The 18,674-nt window shown below is 35.8% G+C and overlaps 1 protein-coding gene across 1 annotated transcript in view; it reads left to right on the top strand.

Annotated features, from left to right (window-relative positions):
- Window positions 1-9,570: 9,570 nt before the first annotated feature.
- GC (GC vitamin D binding protein) overlaps window positions 9,571-18,674 on the top strand; it is a gene marked incomplete at both ends in the record, with an annotated part of 38,778 nt that continues 29,674 nt past the window's right edge. Inside the window, one exon of the mRNA XM_081304779.1 lies at window positions 9,571-9,628. Within this exon, the coding sequence (XP_081160905.1) occupies window positions 9,571-9,628 (58 nt within the window). The remainder of the gene's footprint in view (window positions 9,629-18,674) is intronic.

Here is an 18,674-nt window from a genome sequence, read left to right as displayed (position 1 = left end):
AAAAATATCTCTCTATCTATCATAGGTAGGTAGGTAGGTAGATAGATAGATAGATAGATAGATAGATGGATGGATGGATGAATTGGTTACCTCAGAGGTAGGAGGAGGCAATCAACAGAAGTGCTTTAAACGGATTTTTATGTTACATGTTTATGAATTTCAAATATGCTATCCTCTGAAACTTTTCAACATGTTTGTAATAAATTATAATACAAGGAAAAATTAAAGAAACAAAATCTAGACTTCTCTATCCTATAGATAGGCCCAAGAATGGGGAAATGTGCTAATACATTTCTGCTTCATATTGCACCATTTCACCAATGGATATTTAAACCACGTTACCTAGCATGAGCAGGGTTGTACCACATCGACAAACTCCCAGATAACTGAACACAAGTTTAAATTTTTGTTTTTGCTTCCTTGTGGTGTTTCCATATTCCTCTTGGCTCCAGTCAACATTCATTAATACAATTATCAGGACTAAAGAAGAGAGCGGGCATAATTACACAAGCAAATCTCAAGTACTCCCAAGCATGATCATATATGGCCATCCCTAACTTTGAGAGGCTGTGTCTTGGAGTGCAGTAGCCTCCAAAATTTTAAAAAATTAAAAACGCTAAAGCAGAACCTGAGTCAAGTGCATTCCTGCCAGTTGTTAATATTGTCAAGTAATCCTAAAAACAGGAATAGTGGGAAGAGTAATAGAAGGAGTAAAAGGCAGTCCCAGGTTTTATGAAGCTATTTCTGAGACCCAATCATGCTGGAACGCCTCAGAGGAGCCATGTAAAATGTATTCTGAAGGATAAATTTTAAAAAAGTATTTATGTACTTTCCAGTCTCACTGGCCAAGAGTTGACTCAGAGCAATAACTCTCTCATACTTCCTTATTGGTGCACATATCACAATTCTTCCACTAATGCCCTACATTTGTTCATAAAGAATCGCCAGAGCAGAAGGCGAGAAACATACAGTGCAGTTGGGGCAAGTCTATCAAGTTGCACCTGTAAGTAGCAGATTGCTACTGTAATTGCTAATATAAAATGGAGAACTGGAGCTCATGAAGCAGAGCAGAGGAGCTGTCCAATACATTCTATGGCTTATACCACTCAGATCCATTTGTGCCCTACATTAAATACAATGTAAGAAGACATAGTGGCCACTATTGTAAACCTGAAAAATAATAAATTACAAGGCTCCTCCATCACACATTTTAGATTCCCCTAATCCTTGAGCAAAAACTCAGTTGCTGCAGATTTCTTGCTTAAGGAGATTATATAGATTTCCAAGGGGAGGCAAAACCTTAGTTACTTCACTGTGGCCTACTATAGTTGCTGCAATTACATATCTATATTAATGTCTGAGTGTGGAAGCACTAGGATATTCTGAATTCCAGATGTATTCCTTCTTGTCCCTGTGGTGTAGCATCTCGGCCACAGGTAATCAGGAGCAATCATTCCTATTCATATTAACTACTTTATTTGTCTAATGGCTCAGCAGTATGAGAAATTAAAATGAGGTAGTATGGGGCACAGAATCCTTACTATACCCTCTTGTAGAAGTATTTCCTGAGGAGAACCAGAATAAACCCAGGGAAGGAAAAGACAATTCCAAAGACAGTCACTTGGAGTAATGGTGAGCAGCCTTATCCTCACTGCTAACTTTGGTTCCCATAGACACATTTTAGTTATTGAGGACAACATTTATCATGGTATGCCAATATAGAATATTGCTTACACTGAAGGACAATTTCAAAATCACTGGTGTCAGTTAACTGACTTCTTTCCAAGGTCTTCTCTCATTCCTGGCCACATTCAAATCTGATAAAAGGATGAAAAGTTATCCCAAGTACAATGTATATCTCCTCTGAAGAGACTGAGAACTGCAGGGTTTTTTGTGTTAAACTCCAAAAAATTTTACCTATGTTACAGTTCTCTGAAATGCTTGAGAATTATCCCTCACCCTTTACCACTCATGTACCCTTCCAGAAAACCATAGGACATACTAATTTTTGTTCAGCATGTTCTGTTAGACTGATGAAATAATATAGTAAAAAAAAATATGATATTCTGAAGAATGTAAAAAAATTCAGGGTCTCTGAAACCTATACTGTTACAAAGAACAGGGGAGTTAATATAACCCTGGGATGGGGCAGAAATTGTTCAGTGAATCCAGGAGATAGGGTCATCTTTAAACTCTGCCATGGAAGCTTTCTGAACGTCACAGAATGACATGAATTAGTAAAGTTTCTTCACTTCACAAAACCCAGCCAATGCCACAATTAACACTGACACAATAGTGTATGACACTACTGTATGCTGAGGGTTACCACCACCCTTTGGCCTTCCACTGCAGTGGGATTTGATCACTGTATGGATTACCACTTGCAGGGTGCTGTGCTGTCTTGAGTTCTATTAAAAATATATGACTAGATCTACTTCTAGTGTCCTGCCTGGGATTTTTCTAGAAGCAAAGCCTGAGGCATGGCTGATATGTGTACTTTTTATTTGGTGACATGCTCACCCTCTAGGATGCTTTCCTCAGAAGGATGATTGAGAACACCCAAATTCTCTACTTGTGGTAGAAAAGAATTATGTTCATCACCAACTCTTGTCCCCACTGTCTGTGTGCTTCTTATAGGTGTTATCTTCCTCATCATTCTAACTTTGAATGTGTATCAAAATGATTGGTGGTTTTTACAGGTGTCCCCTGCAGTTGTGACAAGCCCTGAGGCAGAGAAGAGGTCCCAAGTGCAGCTCAAATGAGGTGCTATCTGCTTACACAAGTTCCAAAAGCAAAGTTTGGGGGTGGGAGGAGGAAGGTAGTATGACAGAATATGAGGAAAGGCAAAAGCAGTCTCCAGAGTAAGCTGGGTACTTATAAGGAAAGGAAGACTGAAAATCCTAGTTATCGTTAATCATAAAGACCCAGACTCCTTTGAATACATAATAAAATCAGTCTATAAACTACCATGAAGCCATAAGTCTTTATTATAGTAAGCATCAAATAAAAATGAGTGAGAGAACAAGTAAAAGATGAGAAATGATGCGTTCAATTGAATTCTTAATGGAATAAAATTTAAACACATGTCATCTCACTAAATATGTAGATATATGTCTCCTCACAATCAAATAATAGTGAACTAAAATATTTTGTCATGCTTTATAAAACACACATTGTACAGGCAATCAATCTCAGTCATGTCTCCATAATAGACAACAGAGATAAGATAGATTCATTTCAGCAAGTTTAATAAACCAGAACAAATATGGGAGATTTAAATCATGAATCAGTGATTGTTCTTTAGGCAAAGTGAACATGAAAAATATATTTGAAAGGAAGCAGAGTTGGAGGTAGACTCAAAAAATGTATTCAGCCAGCAAACCATGAACTGAGATCCCTGAAACCATGAGCCAAAATAAACTTTTCCTCTTCTAAGTTGCTCTTGTCAGGTATTTTGGTCACAGTGATACAAAGCTGACTAACAGAAAATGTCACCAAGAAGTAGAGCTGTTGATGTGACTACCTGTTGCTGTTCAGAAGCCTCTAAGAGTTTGGAAAATTTGGGAAATGCATTCAAGAGAAGCTTTAGAATGTTGTAATGTTGAAATGCAGAATGTTGTAAGTAGAACTTAATGGGTGATTCTGGTGGGAGCTCAGAAGGCCAGAATGCCAATAGTGGTGCAGACAGTTAAGACTGTGTTCAAAAGATATCAGAGGAGAATGAGGACTCTACTGGGAATTCAACTAGAGACTATTCATGTTACACTCTGGCAAAGAACTTGGTTACATTTTATCCATATTCTGATGAAGCTAACTTTAAAGGTGAAGGGATAATTAATTTGGTGGAGAAATTTCAATGTAATACAGAATTCAGGCATGAAACGAGTATTGGTGACTGTTTTTAGCCAGGTTTACTGTGGGAATCAGGAATGGAAGGCAGAGAGGAAAAAACTGAAAAACTTACAGTTTGGCCAGAGATTAAGTACATGTATGATTGGGGCTAAAGAAGGCATGGTTGCTAAAGAGATTTCTGCCACTAAAGAGAAGCTAATTTGTAAATACAATAGAAAAGATGTCTGGTAGGCATCTCAAGCATCATCAAGACCACATTCATCACAGTTTCAAGGGTATAAAAGTAAAAACTCATTTAAGAGAATTATGGGCTCTCTGTTTATGCAGGGGTGCCCCAAAAGGAAATTGTTTCTCCAGGATTCATTTCACTGTAGCTAATCTGCCCAGGCACTCAGAGACCACTACAGCTATGGCCCAAAAGGACCTGGCTACTGCTCAAACTAGTGGTAGACCTTGACATTATCCACATGGTGTTTCTTCTGCATGGATGCAAGATGCTAGAGTTAAGGGATAAGTAAAGTTTTCTTTGAGATTTCAAAGGAAGACCTGGGAGGTCAGGTAACATGTGGCCAAGCTCTAATCCCTTTAGGCTAAGCAGGTGCTGTTTGACACTGTAAGAATGAAGCTGAAGCTTGAATGGAGACCCCAGAGATTAATAGATGCCAGCAATGTGGAATGTCTGCTGAGGAAAATGGAAAATAGCTGGCTATGGACAAAGGAAGCCTAAGAGAAGGCCACATGGGCGTCTGTCAGAAAGGCTATAGAAGAAGGGCCGCCCCAAATCATTGGAGCTCAGATCTCATGGCCATATTCCCCAGATGGTGGGCATGGAGCTAATGGACTTGTTTGCCCAGCTGAATTTTGGTCTTGCTTTGGTTCCAGTCTTTCTTTCTATACCCTCATTTCCCCTTTTGTAATGGAAATACTTACTCTGCCATTACATGTTGAAAGTATATAACTTACTTTTGGTTTGTACAGAGGTTCACAACCAAGAGTTTCCCTGGACTCTCAGAGGAGACTTTGGACTTGGACTTTGGGGCATTGCTGGAACTGTTCAAACTATGAGGACTCTTAGAGATGGGCTAAATACATTTTGCATTGTGAAATGGACATGAGCTTTGGGAGACCAGTGAGAGAAAATTATGGTTTGGATATGAGGTGTCCCCCCAAAGCTCCTGTGTTAATTCAAGAATACTCAGAGGAAAATGATTAGATTATAATAGCTATAATACAGTTCATGGATTAATCCATTTGATGGATTAATAATTTGAAAGGACTACTATACTGGGTGGTAACTGTAGACTGGAGGGCCATGAATGGAGTGGGTGACTGGGGCCATGCCCTTGGAGAGTATGTCTTTTCCCCTTGGCTTCTCCTTTTCTCTCTCTGCTTCCTGGCTGCAGTTTTGCTCCACCATGCTCTTCTGCCATGATGTTCTGCCTCACCTTGGGTCTAGAGCAATGAAATCAGCCAACCATGGACTGAGACCTCTAAAATTGTAAGCCAAAATAACTTTTCCTCCTCTAGGCTATTTTCATCAGTTTTTTTAGTCAAGATGATACAAAGCTAACTAACACACATATTAAACAAAATTAGCCAGACACAGAAAGACAAGTATTGCATGTTCTCTCTCACATGTGGAAACTAAAGCATAAATAAATGCAGTCGAGCTGAAAGAAGAAGACTGATTGTTAGGGACTAGGAAGAATACAGGGTAGGGGCAAAGGTAGAACATGGGATAGACATAATCAATCACAGTGTATGCATATATGGAAATATCATAGTATTCCCACTGATCTGTAAAATAAATAATAAATATAAAATAAAAAGAATACCTTAAATGTGCACTGTGCTTTGTTCTTCTCTATATGTCAACATTATGGGTAGTACTTTAAACTTTGCAACTGTTAGGATAGCTATCTAAAATATCAATGGTATCAAGTATTGGGGTGAGGATATAGAGACAGAAAACCCTTGAATGGTGCCGGTGGGAATGTAAATTAGTAAACCTATTAACAAAAATTGTATAGATGTTTGTCAGAAAACTAAAGGTAGAATCACCATTTGATTCAACAACCCCACCCCTGGTTATATATCCAAAGAAACTGATATGTTGGAAAGATATGTTCACTGCTATATTCATTGCAGCATTATTCATAGTAACCAAGATATGGAACAACTTAAATATCCACAAATAGATGAATGGATAATGAAAATGTGTTTATATATACACATCAGAATACTATATGACCCTTAAAAAGAAGGAAATTCTATCACTTGCAACAGCATGGATACCTAGAAGACACTGTGTTAAGGAAAACAAGTCAGGTACAAAAAGGCAAATATGATTTGATCTCACTTATATGTAGAATCTAAAAAATGCCAATCTCAAGGAAACAGAGTAGAAAAGTCATTAGTGGATGATGAAGACGGGGAGAAAAGGAGACATGGGGAAAGTTTGGGGGTATTATTAAAAGGTTATAAAATTTCAGGTAAATTTGAGGAATACATTGAGTGATCTAGTGCACTGCACAATGACCACAGTTGATAATAATGCATTGTGTGTTTCAAAATGGCTAAAATGATAAATTGGTAAGGTAACACATTTTAAAAGGGAGGAGGATTACCTCAAGCCATTAACATCCATTTTATTATGTCATGTAGCAGGGAAAGATATTGATAATGCATTTAATAATATAAAGAGAATCTAGCTAAATACAACTTTCAATTAAATGAGGTCCATCTGAAAACAGTCATTTCTACTGCAGAACTGTAACAGAAGAGTTTTAAAGCAGCATGTAGCAGCATAAAAAATAAAGAGAGACTGCTTTGGTAAAGAGTGTAAAACCTAAGAGCTACTAAAAGGGACAAAAGATTCCTGTACAATTCCATGCTTTACATGCTTAAAGAATAATTTTTCTTAAGTATATACTTCTTTAAGAAATTTCCAAGTACCACTAACTGCTGCTGTAACAAACACTGCCAGGTTTGATTTGGTCATTTTACCTATTTCTCTGAATCGAACTTACTAGATTAATCATTGTCACATGAGGCATCTCGTTTATGCCAATTATGATTAATCATTTCTGCCCAGTTTTAGACAGTAAGCAATCAAAATCTGAAAGATAAAGAAAAGTCACATAAGTAAGACTGAAAATTAGACAAGTGAGTGCCAATTTTCAGTTAGAAAAAGACAAACAAAGCCAAGAGAATGCATTTGGCCGCTTGTGTGGAGATTTCTCAAGAGGTACCTAAATTAGATGTTGCAATTCTTGCAACATGTAGTTTATAATTAAGCAAAAGTGGTGTTATTGCAAAAGCAGAAATAAAGTTATAAATTTAAAAAATAAAAGAATGAGCAGGTCTTAAACTAATGAAAATTCATGAGAAATAATCTAAATGTATTTTTGAATGAACTAATCATCATAAGATGACTGAAATACCATTTTTAAAAGATGCAAAAGTATATTTAATATTATCTTTAAATAAAACACTAATATATTAATAGTTCAATGGGTTTCCGGGGTTCTCAGTACTGCTTAAACTTTTTACATTCATTTAGAATGTATTCCCAAATAATTTCCAGTAAAAGTAACATACATTTTTAATTAAATTGCAAAAAAAAAAAAAAACTAGGACTCAACCCAAAGGGAAAATTTAAAGATTTAGTCAAAACAGTAATATAATCCTTCAACAGCATAAAATTGCTTATTCTCCCCATTGGTGTTACAGAATCTTCTAAGCTTTACCATGTGGATTTCAATTGACTTTATAGAAATATTTCTTTGATCTTGCATCAGTACCTTTTCCAACTAGCTGTACTCTATTTTATGAACCTAACACTCATGTCTTTTCTTTTTTGATTAGAGCTTTATGATTATACATAGTAGTTGGGTTCATCCTGACAAACTCCAAACTCACACATGCATGGAAATCAGTTTCAGCCCATGATCTCCCTTTTCTTCCCTCTTTTCCCTCCCAGGGTCCCTCCCCTCTCCCATCTCCTTCCACTGCTCTGTTAGACTTCCTTTCACTCATCAATGAATTTATAGTTTATTGGTTCTTTATATTATCTTGTCCTTCTCTCTCCCTTTCCTTTATTTTACTCTAGCTTCTGCACATGAGAGAAAATATTTGACCTTTGAGTTTCTGAGTTTGGCTAATTTCACTGAGATTGATATTCTCTATTTCCATCCATTTACTAGCAAATGTCATAATTTCAATCTTTCCAATGGCAGAGTAGAAATCCACTGTCTATGTATACCACAATTTCTTAATCCATTCACCTGTTGACAGGCATCTGGTTGATGTGTTTTGTATACAGTTGGAGGGTCTGACTAAAGAATGTAAGTGGTTCCTATCATTTATTGAGATTTGGGGGAACCCTGACTATATAGTTAATCCTCAGCTAATGAACTAATAATGGAATTCTAAATCACTTATCTGTGAGACCCAGAATACAGGACTGGATTTAAAATCTTCTACCAAGTTCCAAACTTCAATAGTTCCATTGACCTCTCCAACAGTTACAAATTTAGAGATGCAGAGGAGAAAATTGTAATAACAAGAATAAAGGCTAATAGGTAAGATTAATGCACATTACCATAAGTTAGATATTATGGAAAATTCTGCACAAGGATTATCCTAATCTCAAGCAATCATGTGATAAAGGATACTATGAATCACCACAATGCATATAAGGAGAATAAGGCTTAGGGAGGTAAAATAAATTTCCCAAGATTAAATAGCAATAAGATCTGGGTAAAGATTTGGTTCCAAAAACCTGTGTATCTAACCTGAACCTAAGCCCTTCCTGACAAGAGGACTAGGGGTTGACCCAATTCCCATAAATGATCACTATCTGTGCCTCTCTGGACCAGTCACAAAATTTTCCTGGGAGTCAATTCTCTCTTCTATGAAATAAAATTATTGGATTCCATGACCTCTAATACCACTATGAACTCCTAAGTTATATTATCATAAAACATATCAGTTGTGGAATGTTAGAAAGAACTATCTAGAGGAAATCTACTAACTCATTGAATTGGGACAAGTCACTTAACCTCTTTAGTTATTTTCCTCACTTAGTATGTACACCAGTGCTTCAAAAAGTGTGTAATTAACATATAAAGTGCTATACCATCATTTCAAAATTGTTTTACAGCATTGAAATTAGGGATTTAAGGAATTGTACTAAATTGTCTTCTCATTCTTTCTTTCCATTTTTATTTACAACTTTAGAACTGTGGTATTTGAAGGCAATGATTATTTATAGTAGATTTAAATAGAGTGAAATAGAAATCACACCTCCAATTTTCCATTAATACATGAGAAAGGTGGAAATGCACAAAGAAGATAAATAGCACTATGAAGAGGGAGAAAATGTGTCCCTTACTAATACTGTAAACCAATTCTAGTGAAAAACAACCGTGGAAAATAATCTATATACCTTGGCTCTTTTGAATTTGGACAAGTTAATGATTAAAATCTCCCAGATTTTCCACTACATTATGCCCAGAGTGTCTATTTGCCTTGATTGATGATAATTTTACCTCTTTTGGGCCAAGGATAACTGTCCCTTGCTTCTGTTTAGAGATTAATAATTGATTAGCTCATAGTCAGAGGTCTTAGTAAAGGGAACAGGTAACTTTTGGCTATTGTCTTTTACATAGAAGCCTACCAGGGACAGGAGGTGCTGCAGGATTCCCAGGTGGGAAAATGAAGAGAGTCTTGGTTTTCCTGCTTGCTGTAGCATTTGGACATGCTCTTGAAAGAGGTAAAATTTCTCTTGTGATTAATAAGTATTATGAGTTAAATTCTCTATTACCCCTTTAAAAATTATACAAAAGGTGAGTGAGAAACAGAAGAATTGGTGAATGTGTTGGGGGAGAAAAGAACCAATTAACAAGGGATTAATTCGAGTTCAACTATGCATATACTATTGAGTTGGAATAGCAAAAAAAGAAAAAAATAAGAGTCATGAAAGAAAAGAAAATGAAACTATATAATTTATTAACTATCCCTTTATTTTTTTTTTTTGATAAATAAGATCTGAAGAGAATGGTTTGAAATTAGAAATGTGTTAACTGTTAAAAGATAATGCAAGTGGAGACAGATTCATGACTAGGCATTTCAGACCTCAAATATTGATCCCTATTGACAGCATAATATACTATGTCAATAATGCATAAAGTCAGCTAAGAGATTTCTTTGATCCTCCTCAAAGAATCATATACATGAAGTATTTGAAAATGCATTACTATTTTTCAAATACCTCCCACATAAGAATTTTCTGACTATGAAAGAGGACCATAAATAAGATAATTGAAATGTTTTTAATTGAAATTGTTCTCCCAATAGTGTTTTCATTTTCAGGAAATCTTTAAAATATTTTGTTAATGATGCAAACATAGATTGTGTGATGTATACAACTTCTTGAATTTCACAGCTTGGCAAACTTCCATATCAGTTTCAACTTACTTTTCTTGCTAGATTTTAATGTTTATAAGAAAATTTGAATTCATCCTGCTTTGTAAAATAAAAATTTCATTTAGGCTGTCAGTTAATAGCCTCACCCAAGTCATACGTTCATATTCATTTTAGTAATTTATTTAACCAGTGGAATAAAAGGTGTTTCACCAGAAATTGTCATTTTTTACCTGTAATATGTATAATCTCTATTTGATTCTTATGCTCACTTTTCCTTGATGTTGTGACTTTCATACAAATTATTTTGAATTTTGTCATATTCATCTACAGATCCTTAAGTAAGTTATAAGTACGTAGGTGATAAAACAGAATATAAGAAGGTAAAATAAATTGTGTGGGTAATTTCCAAGGAACTCTGAAGACTTCTTCCTTTGCCCCAGATTTCCCTGGGGAAGATTTGAGCCTGAAAAATTCTGCTGAGGCTGGTTCAGATCAGAATGTATGAAGACAATGGTCCAGTAATGGGCCAAGTCTTGGAAATACACATAAAGACTAAACCTGGGATGTGAGTTACCATCTTGGACTGCTGACTCAGAATGTGTGCATAGGCTTTATATCAGAATTACAAGTTCTTTGGGTATTTACAGAACATTCTGCAATCTCTATTTTGACATTCTCAGCAGTCCTAGTCCCAGATGAAATGGATACTCAAAAACTCAACTAAGATCCCTTAACTATCTGAACTTCAGTCTTACCAAGTCAGATAATATTCTGAGACACATAAAATACATTTGTAAGTAACAAATGCATAGTATTTAGGAGAAGTTCTACTCACCAGTTCTCTGAGTTGACCCAAAGACAATGTCAGTGATGTACCTGGAAGTTATGTGTACTCTTTCCTAGCAGGAAGTTACAAAGTGGACAGATAAAGAGGTTCAGCAGACTCCTGGGTTCCAAGCAGCCTTATAGGGTGAGATTAGTTTTATTGCAGTTTTTCTCTGCCTGTTACTATTCTAGAGAGCTGATATCTCATGGGTGTTCCTTTGAATTTCTCATAGCCCATATGGCTTAATTATTACATCCTAGTGAAAATTGAAATATACTACCTAGTACATATCTTGGGGAAACTGGCATTTTCTACCTAAATGATACTGCCAAAAGGTCATTATTAATTTATGTATCCAAAAGCCTCTATTTAACCTTACTAAGATAAATGGAGTGCTACTGAACACTTAATACAATCTAAATCACAAAGCTTAGTACAAAATATCATTGAATGCTTAATACTTATGAAATGTCCCATTTAAATTACAGTTTTTACACATGGCTGATAATGAACTCCCAGTTTCTCAATGGGATTTAGTAAGAAACTTAGAAAATTGTATCCCATTCAGGAAATACAAATCTTGCTGGTACTTTAATATACTAGATAATTGCTATATAATTGTTTAGGCCTTTTTAAAATTTTTTGAGTTTTTACCATAAAGAAATGATAAATGTTGGAGGAGATGGATATGTTTAATTTGATTTAAACATTGTACAATGTATATATGTATCAACACCATACCCCACAAGAAAAATTAAAATAAGGTAAAAAAATTCACAAATCTAGTTTTTGTAATTATAAGAAGAATGATTATTAATCTTTAAAGGAATGTCTACCTAAACCCTATCATGCCATGTTTAGTCTGCTGCAATTAAAAGACATTTAAATGGTTCAGAGGTTCTGCTTGACAAAAATCAGGCATGATAATAGAAATATAAATGACTCCTTGCCACTAGATTGCATAATTTATTTTCAGGGTATATAGGTATAACTTTAACAACTATTTAGCTACACATAAATTAATAGGAAACAGTGAAAGAAAATTATTTGTGTACATTATTTTCTAAAGATTTTTTTAAAGTTATTTTTAATTGATAAATCAATTAATGGAGCATAATGTGACTTTGTTTGTTTGTTTAGTACCAAAAATTGAACCCAGGAGTGCTTAACTACTGAGCCACATTCCTAGCCCTTTTTATTTTTTATTGTGAGACTGGGTCTCACTAAATTCCTTAGGCCCTCACTAAGTTACTGAAATTGGCTTTGAACTTGTGATTCTTCTGCCTCAGCATCCTGAGTCACTGGGATCACAGGTGTGTACCACCCCACCCAGCTAAAATGGGATTTTTTAGGCATGTGCATATACACAATGTAGAAAAATTACATCAAGGCAATGAATACATGCATCATCTCACTTGCTTATCACTTTTTGTGCTGAGACATTTGCAATTTACTCTGTTATTTTTAAACATAATACATTGTTGAGTATAGGTACCCTACTTCCCAAAAGATCTCAAAACTTATTCCTCTTATCTAACTGAAACTTTGCACCTTTTGACCAATAATTTTCCATTCCTTCCTGCTGCCCCAACCATCCTACAGTAGTTACTGTCCACTAGTAACCATCATTCTACTCTTCTTTGACCTTAGTTTTTTTAGATTCCACATATAAGATCATGCATTTTTCTTTCTGTTCCTGGCTTACTGTAATTGTCTGTTTAGCACAATGTCTTCCAGGATCATCTACATTATTGTAAATGCCAGAATTACCTTCATTCAGAGAGCTGAACAGTATTCCATTGTATATGCTTAATACATTTTCTTTATCCATTCATCCATTGTGGATGCTGAGGTTATTTTCATATCTTAGCTTCTGTGAATAATACTACAGTGAACGTGGGAATACAGAAATCCTTTCAATATATTGATGCCAATTTCTTTTTTTTTTAAATTATTTTATTGTTGGTTGTTCAAAACATTACATAGTTCTTATTATACCATATTTCACAGATTGATTCAAGTGGGTTATGAACTCCCATTTTTACCCCGTATACAGATTGCTGTGTCACATCAGTTACATTTCCATTGATTTACAAATTGCCTTTCTAGTGACTGATGTATTCTGCTGTCTATCCCATTCTCCACTGTCCCCTCACCCCTCCCCTCCCCTCCCCTCCCCTTCTCTCTCTCCATCCCCTCTACTATAAATCGTTTCTTCCACTTATATAATTTCTCTCCTACTCCTCCTTTCCTCTTATATGTAATTGTGTATAACCCTGAGGCTCACCTTCCAGTTCCATGCAATTTCCCTTAACTCTCACTTTCCCTCCCGCCTATCATCCCTGTTTAATGTTATTCTTCTTCCTGGATCATATGACAGTTCTATTTTTTTAATTTTTAATTTTTATTTATCTTTTTTAAGAGAGAGAGAGAATAGAATTTTTTAATATTTATATTTTAGTTTTCGGTGGACACAACATCTTTATTTATTTTTTTTTTTATGTGGTGCTGAGGATGAAACCCACATGCATGCCAGGCGAGCAAGGTACTGCTTGAGCCATATCCCCAGCCCAGTTCTTTTTTTTTATTTTTATTTTTTGAGAAACCTCCATACTATTTTCCATAATAGCTGTTCTAATTTACATTCTCACCAACAAATTACCAGGGTTCCCTTTTCTCCGTATTTTCCCAAACACTTCTCCTTCATATTTTTGATAATAGCCATTCAAACAAATAAAGGTGATATCTCATTGTAGTTTTCGTTTGCATTTCCCTGATGATTAGTGGTATTGAGTACATTTTTCTTATGTCTATTAGCCAAATATACCTATTCTTTTGAGAAGTATTTATTCAAGTCATTTGCCCATTTTTTAATTTGGGGTGTGTGTGTGTGTGTGTGTGTGTGTGTGTGTGTGTGTTTTATTGAGTTTCTTACTTATTTAGGATTTTTTTGGTTGTTTTGGTACTGGAGATTGAACCCAAAGGCACTTCAACACAGAGCCACATCCCCAGCCATTTTTTGTATTTTATTTAGAGACAGGGTCTCACTGAGTTGCTTAGGCCTCACTATGTTGCTGAGGCTGGTTTTGAACTCATGATCATCCTGCCTCAGCCTCCTGAGCCACTGGGATTACAGGTTTACCCCACAGCACCCAGATTATATTGGGATTATTAACCCCTTATCAGATGTATGGTTTGCTGCCGCATTCTGGCTGGGCACAGAATCACGAGCCACTCACAGCCTTGTAGATTCAAACAGCAACTCTTTATTCCCGAACTCTCACTGGCCCTCTACAAACACGTTCTGGGGAAATCCAAGTTCTATCCAAATTCCACGTACTCCACCAGGCTTTGAATCCCAAATACTTTTTCAATCCCACGAGAACTCAACGGGAACTCAAGGATCAGGCGTGCCTGAGGCAGCAGGATATGCCCTATTCCCGGCAGGGTACACCTTAAACCTGGAACTGCCCTAAACCCAAGGAGTGGGATACTCCCTAAAACCTGATCCGCCCTAATCCAGTAGGATCCTCCCTAAACCCGGATCCACCCTGGTCCTTGAGCAGTGTCACCTTTCTCAAACATACATGCAATGTCATAGCAAATGTCCAAGGCAAGTCCATTTCCACGAGTCCTTCCTCTAAGCAACATGGGGTACGCTGGCAAGGAAATTTCGATGTGTCATTCCTACTTGGCAATGGCTCTCAGCAGTTTGCAAACATTTTCTCCCACACTATAGGTTGTTGCTTTCTTTCCATTTGCTGTACAGAAGATTTTTAATATAATGTAATTGTCTGTTTTATGCTTTTGTTGCCTGTGCCTTTGAAGTCACATCAAAATAATCATTGCCTATACAGTGTTGTATAATTTTCCCTTGCTCTTTCTTTTATAAGTTAAGCAGTTTCAGGCCTTACATTTAACTCTTTAATTCATTTTGAATTGATCTTTTCTGAAGTTTTAATTGAGCTAGATAGTGTATGGCTAACCATGAAAACAGAATCACCGCCAATTCCTGTTTATATCACCTCATCACAGGAGTACAATATAGAAATACAACTTTGTCCTCCCTTATTGAATGACAACTTCTTAAGATTTTATAATACATCTTTGATATAGGCTTTTAAAAAACTACACGTTGTGTCTAAAACTGTACCAGGCATCAAGAACCTCTAAATTAAATATGACCTTTTACCAGAACAAACTTGAATAAAAAATAAAAAGTTTTGTTTAAGGGAAACATAATTAGTATTGACTTTCTTTACAAGATCTATCAGCAAATGCCTAGCAAGTATTACTTCATGTCCCTGTCTCTACTGAGACCCAAGAACTTGACTGAGACTTTCAGTCAAACCACTTGCCTTTCCCTATACCAAATCTTTTTTTTTTTCTTTTAGTGAGGTGGGGTGGTAATAAAGAGTAACCATCAACTTTCCCAGTACTGGTAGTCATAAATTAAAAGTTCAGAAAAGCATGAATAATGACTCTTCAACACCATGAATAGAATAGTGAGAAATTCCAATAGAGTAATTCTCTAACTCATAGACAAAACATGTTCAAAAAGTTAATGTTGATTATTTAAAAGTTAAAACACATTTTTTCATAAAATTAATTGTACACAAAGATTAAGTGCTCAGTGGTTGAATACCCCTGAGTTCAATTCCCAGTACCTCCCACACATACAAAAAAAGAGTGAAATCACCCAAGATACCTTTTTTTTTTTTTTTTTTTTTGGTACCACAACTTCAGGATTAAAGTTCCATAAAGGCAGAGATATGTCTCTCCTGGTCTCCATTATATACGCAGGTTTAATACTGAACCCAATTTTTGCTGTGCTGTACATTGGAGGTGAACTGTGATAACGACAATCTTAGAACTGTTTTTCTCAGGATTAAAGGAAAATGTGTGTCAAATATGTAGACTGGTACTCACCAAATTATTGGTGCTCAAATGTTAACTGTAATTATATTATTATTTACCCTTATAAGGACTAAGCATTCCTAATCCAAAAATCTGAGCATTTTAGATTTCATATTTACAGATTAGGGATACTCAAATGGCAAAGTCTGTATAAATATTCTAAAATTTAAAATACCTTGAAATCTAAAACACATCTGGTCTCAGATAAGAGATACCCAAAAAGTGCTGCTTTACAACCTAAGTACAGCAATGCATTTTAAGTTTCCAAGTCAAGATGCAGCAGAGATTGCGTTCACCCATCCCAATGCAAGAGAGAAAATTCCTCTCCTATCTGTACTCCTGCAAAAGAAATTGTAGATGAGGTTACATAATTGATGAAGAGAAGGAGAGTTAAGACACATATATGAAAAAAAAATGCTTCGTTTGGGACTTTAATGAGTATCTAAAAGGCAGGATACTACTTGGTACAAACCCAAGGATGTTAGTTTGAATGAGTCTGTGAGGCTGCTTCTGTTGCAGCTGTAGTTTGGGGGTCACTAACTTGACCTTAAGTCTCCTACTGTTTTCAAATTTTCAAAATCTAAAATGAAGTTCAGTTTTTTCCACTGATATAATCCTAAGAGGTAATTTAATTTCCTCTAGATTAGTGAATCTATAAATGTTATGTAGGTCTTAAATTTAATCTTTTTTTTAAATTTTTAAATTTTAATTTGTTATATATGACAGCAGAATGCATTACAATTCATATTACACATATAAAGCACAATTTTTCATATCTCTGGTTGTATACAAAGTATATTCACACTATTTGTGTCTTCATACATGTTCTTTGGATAATGATGTCCATCTCATTCCACCATCATTTCTACCCTATGCCCCCTCCCTTCCCTTCCCATCCCTTTTCCCTATCTAGAATTAAGAAGCATTCTTTTAAACCTTTTTTTTGTTTTTTTGCTCATCTTTGGCTAAATTCTTGTGTGAATATACTTTGTATTCATCCAGAGGTATTAAAAACTGTGGTCTATATGTGTAATAAGATTTGTAATGCATTCCACTGTCATATATAAATTTTAAAAAGAGGAAAAATTTAAATTTAATCTTAAAAGATTGAATTTCTTTCCACTGAGTCAAACTCAAAAACCTGCACACCTGCTTGCAGCCATCAGTATTAATATGAAACCTCAAATCGATGCTCAACATAAAAATGTCAATGGAGATTTAAAAACTGAAAATTGTAATAAAAAGTGTTAATTCAATTCCCTATTCTTCATTGACAATATTTCTAGTGATATATCAGTCTCCAATAACCAGGGAAGATTTTAAACCAGACCAATGTTTAATTTGTCAAGTAAAATTATTACTCTGAAATCACCAGTATCTAGCCTGATTAGTTTGAATAACAGTGCAAGCTATATTCTTAATAGGTAAATATTCTTTAAAATAACATATGTACATACTAACATATGTACCTACCTTTTCTAAAAGAGATGAGCATGTCAATGCAGAATAGAAATGCCAAAAAAATGAAATTGCAAAAACATAGAATACATAACAGAACTTCAAAATCCTGTGATTCTCCAGAACACAAAAGGAAAATAGCAACTTGTAACAATATATTAGTCAGCTTTGCATTCTTGTGACCAAAATACTGGACAAAAACAACTTAGAAGAGTGAAAGGTTAAATTCGTTCGTGGTTTCAGAGGCTTAGCCTATGGTTTGCAGAATCCATTGCTCTGGGCCCAAGGTGAGGCAGAAACTCATGGCAGAAGAACATGGCAAAAGGAAGCTTCTCCATTTGTGGGGTCTGGAAGCAGAGCTGAAAAGGAAAAAAGGGCACAGGGAAGATGCACCCTTCCAGGATACGCCCCACTGAGCTACCTCCTCTAGCAACATTCCACCTTCCTATAATTATTGCCTAGTAAGTCAATTCAAACTAGGATAGACTGATCGGGTTATGGCTCTCACAATCTAATCATTTCATCTCTGAACATTCCTGGATTAACACAGGAGCTTTGGGGGGACACCTCATATCCAAAACATATCTGTTTCTAGCATCCTGTATAAGCATCAACTCAAGTCAATGTTATTTAGGATCCATTTATTGCACCTGATATACAAAAGGCTTTCCTAGAAGACCAGATTAGGTATTAGTGAAAGATTATAATAGTGAATGCGGGGCATGGTGGCACATAACCTGTAATCCCAGCAGTTTGGGAGGCTGAGGCAGGAGGATCACAAGTTCAAAGCTAGCCTCAGCAAAAGCGAGGTGCTGAGCAACTCAGTGAGACCCTGTCTCTAAATAAAAATATAAAAAATAGGGCTAGGGATGTGGCTCAGTGGTTGAGTGCCCCTGAGTTCAATCCCTGGTTACCACCACCCCCCCCAAAAAAAGAGTGAAAGCACCCAAGATACCTTTTTTTTTTTTCTTCTGGTACCACATCTTTAGGATAAAAGTTCCATAAGGGCAGAAGTATGTCTCTCTTGGTCTCCATTATATATGCAGATTCAATAGTGAACCCAACACCTGGCTCAGAGCAAGTCCTCAAAAATCATCTATTGCACATATGGGTGAATGCTGTCTGATTTGTTGGGAAAGGTAAAGTGCATGAAGCAATAAATATTTCCCCAGAGTAAATCAAATTTGTTTTC

This window comes from Spermophilus citellus, assembly GCF_964194105.1.
Source record: "Spermophilus citellus genome assembly, chromosome: 8".
Classification (NCBI taxonomy): domain Eukaryota; kingdom Metazoa; phylum Chordata; class Mammalia; order Rodentia; family Sciuridae; genus Spermophilus; species Spermophilus citellus.
This window is presented reverse-complemented; position numbering and strand designations above follow the sequence as displayed.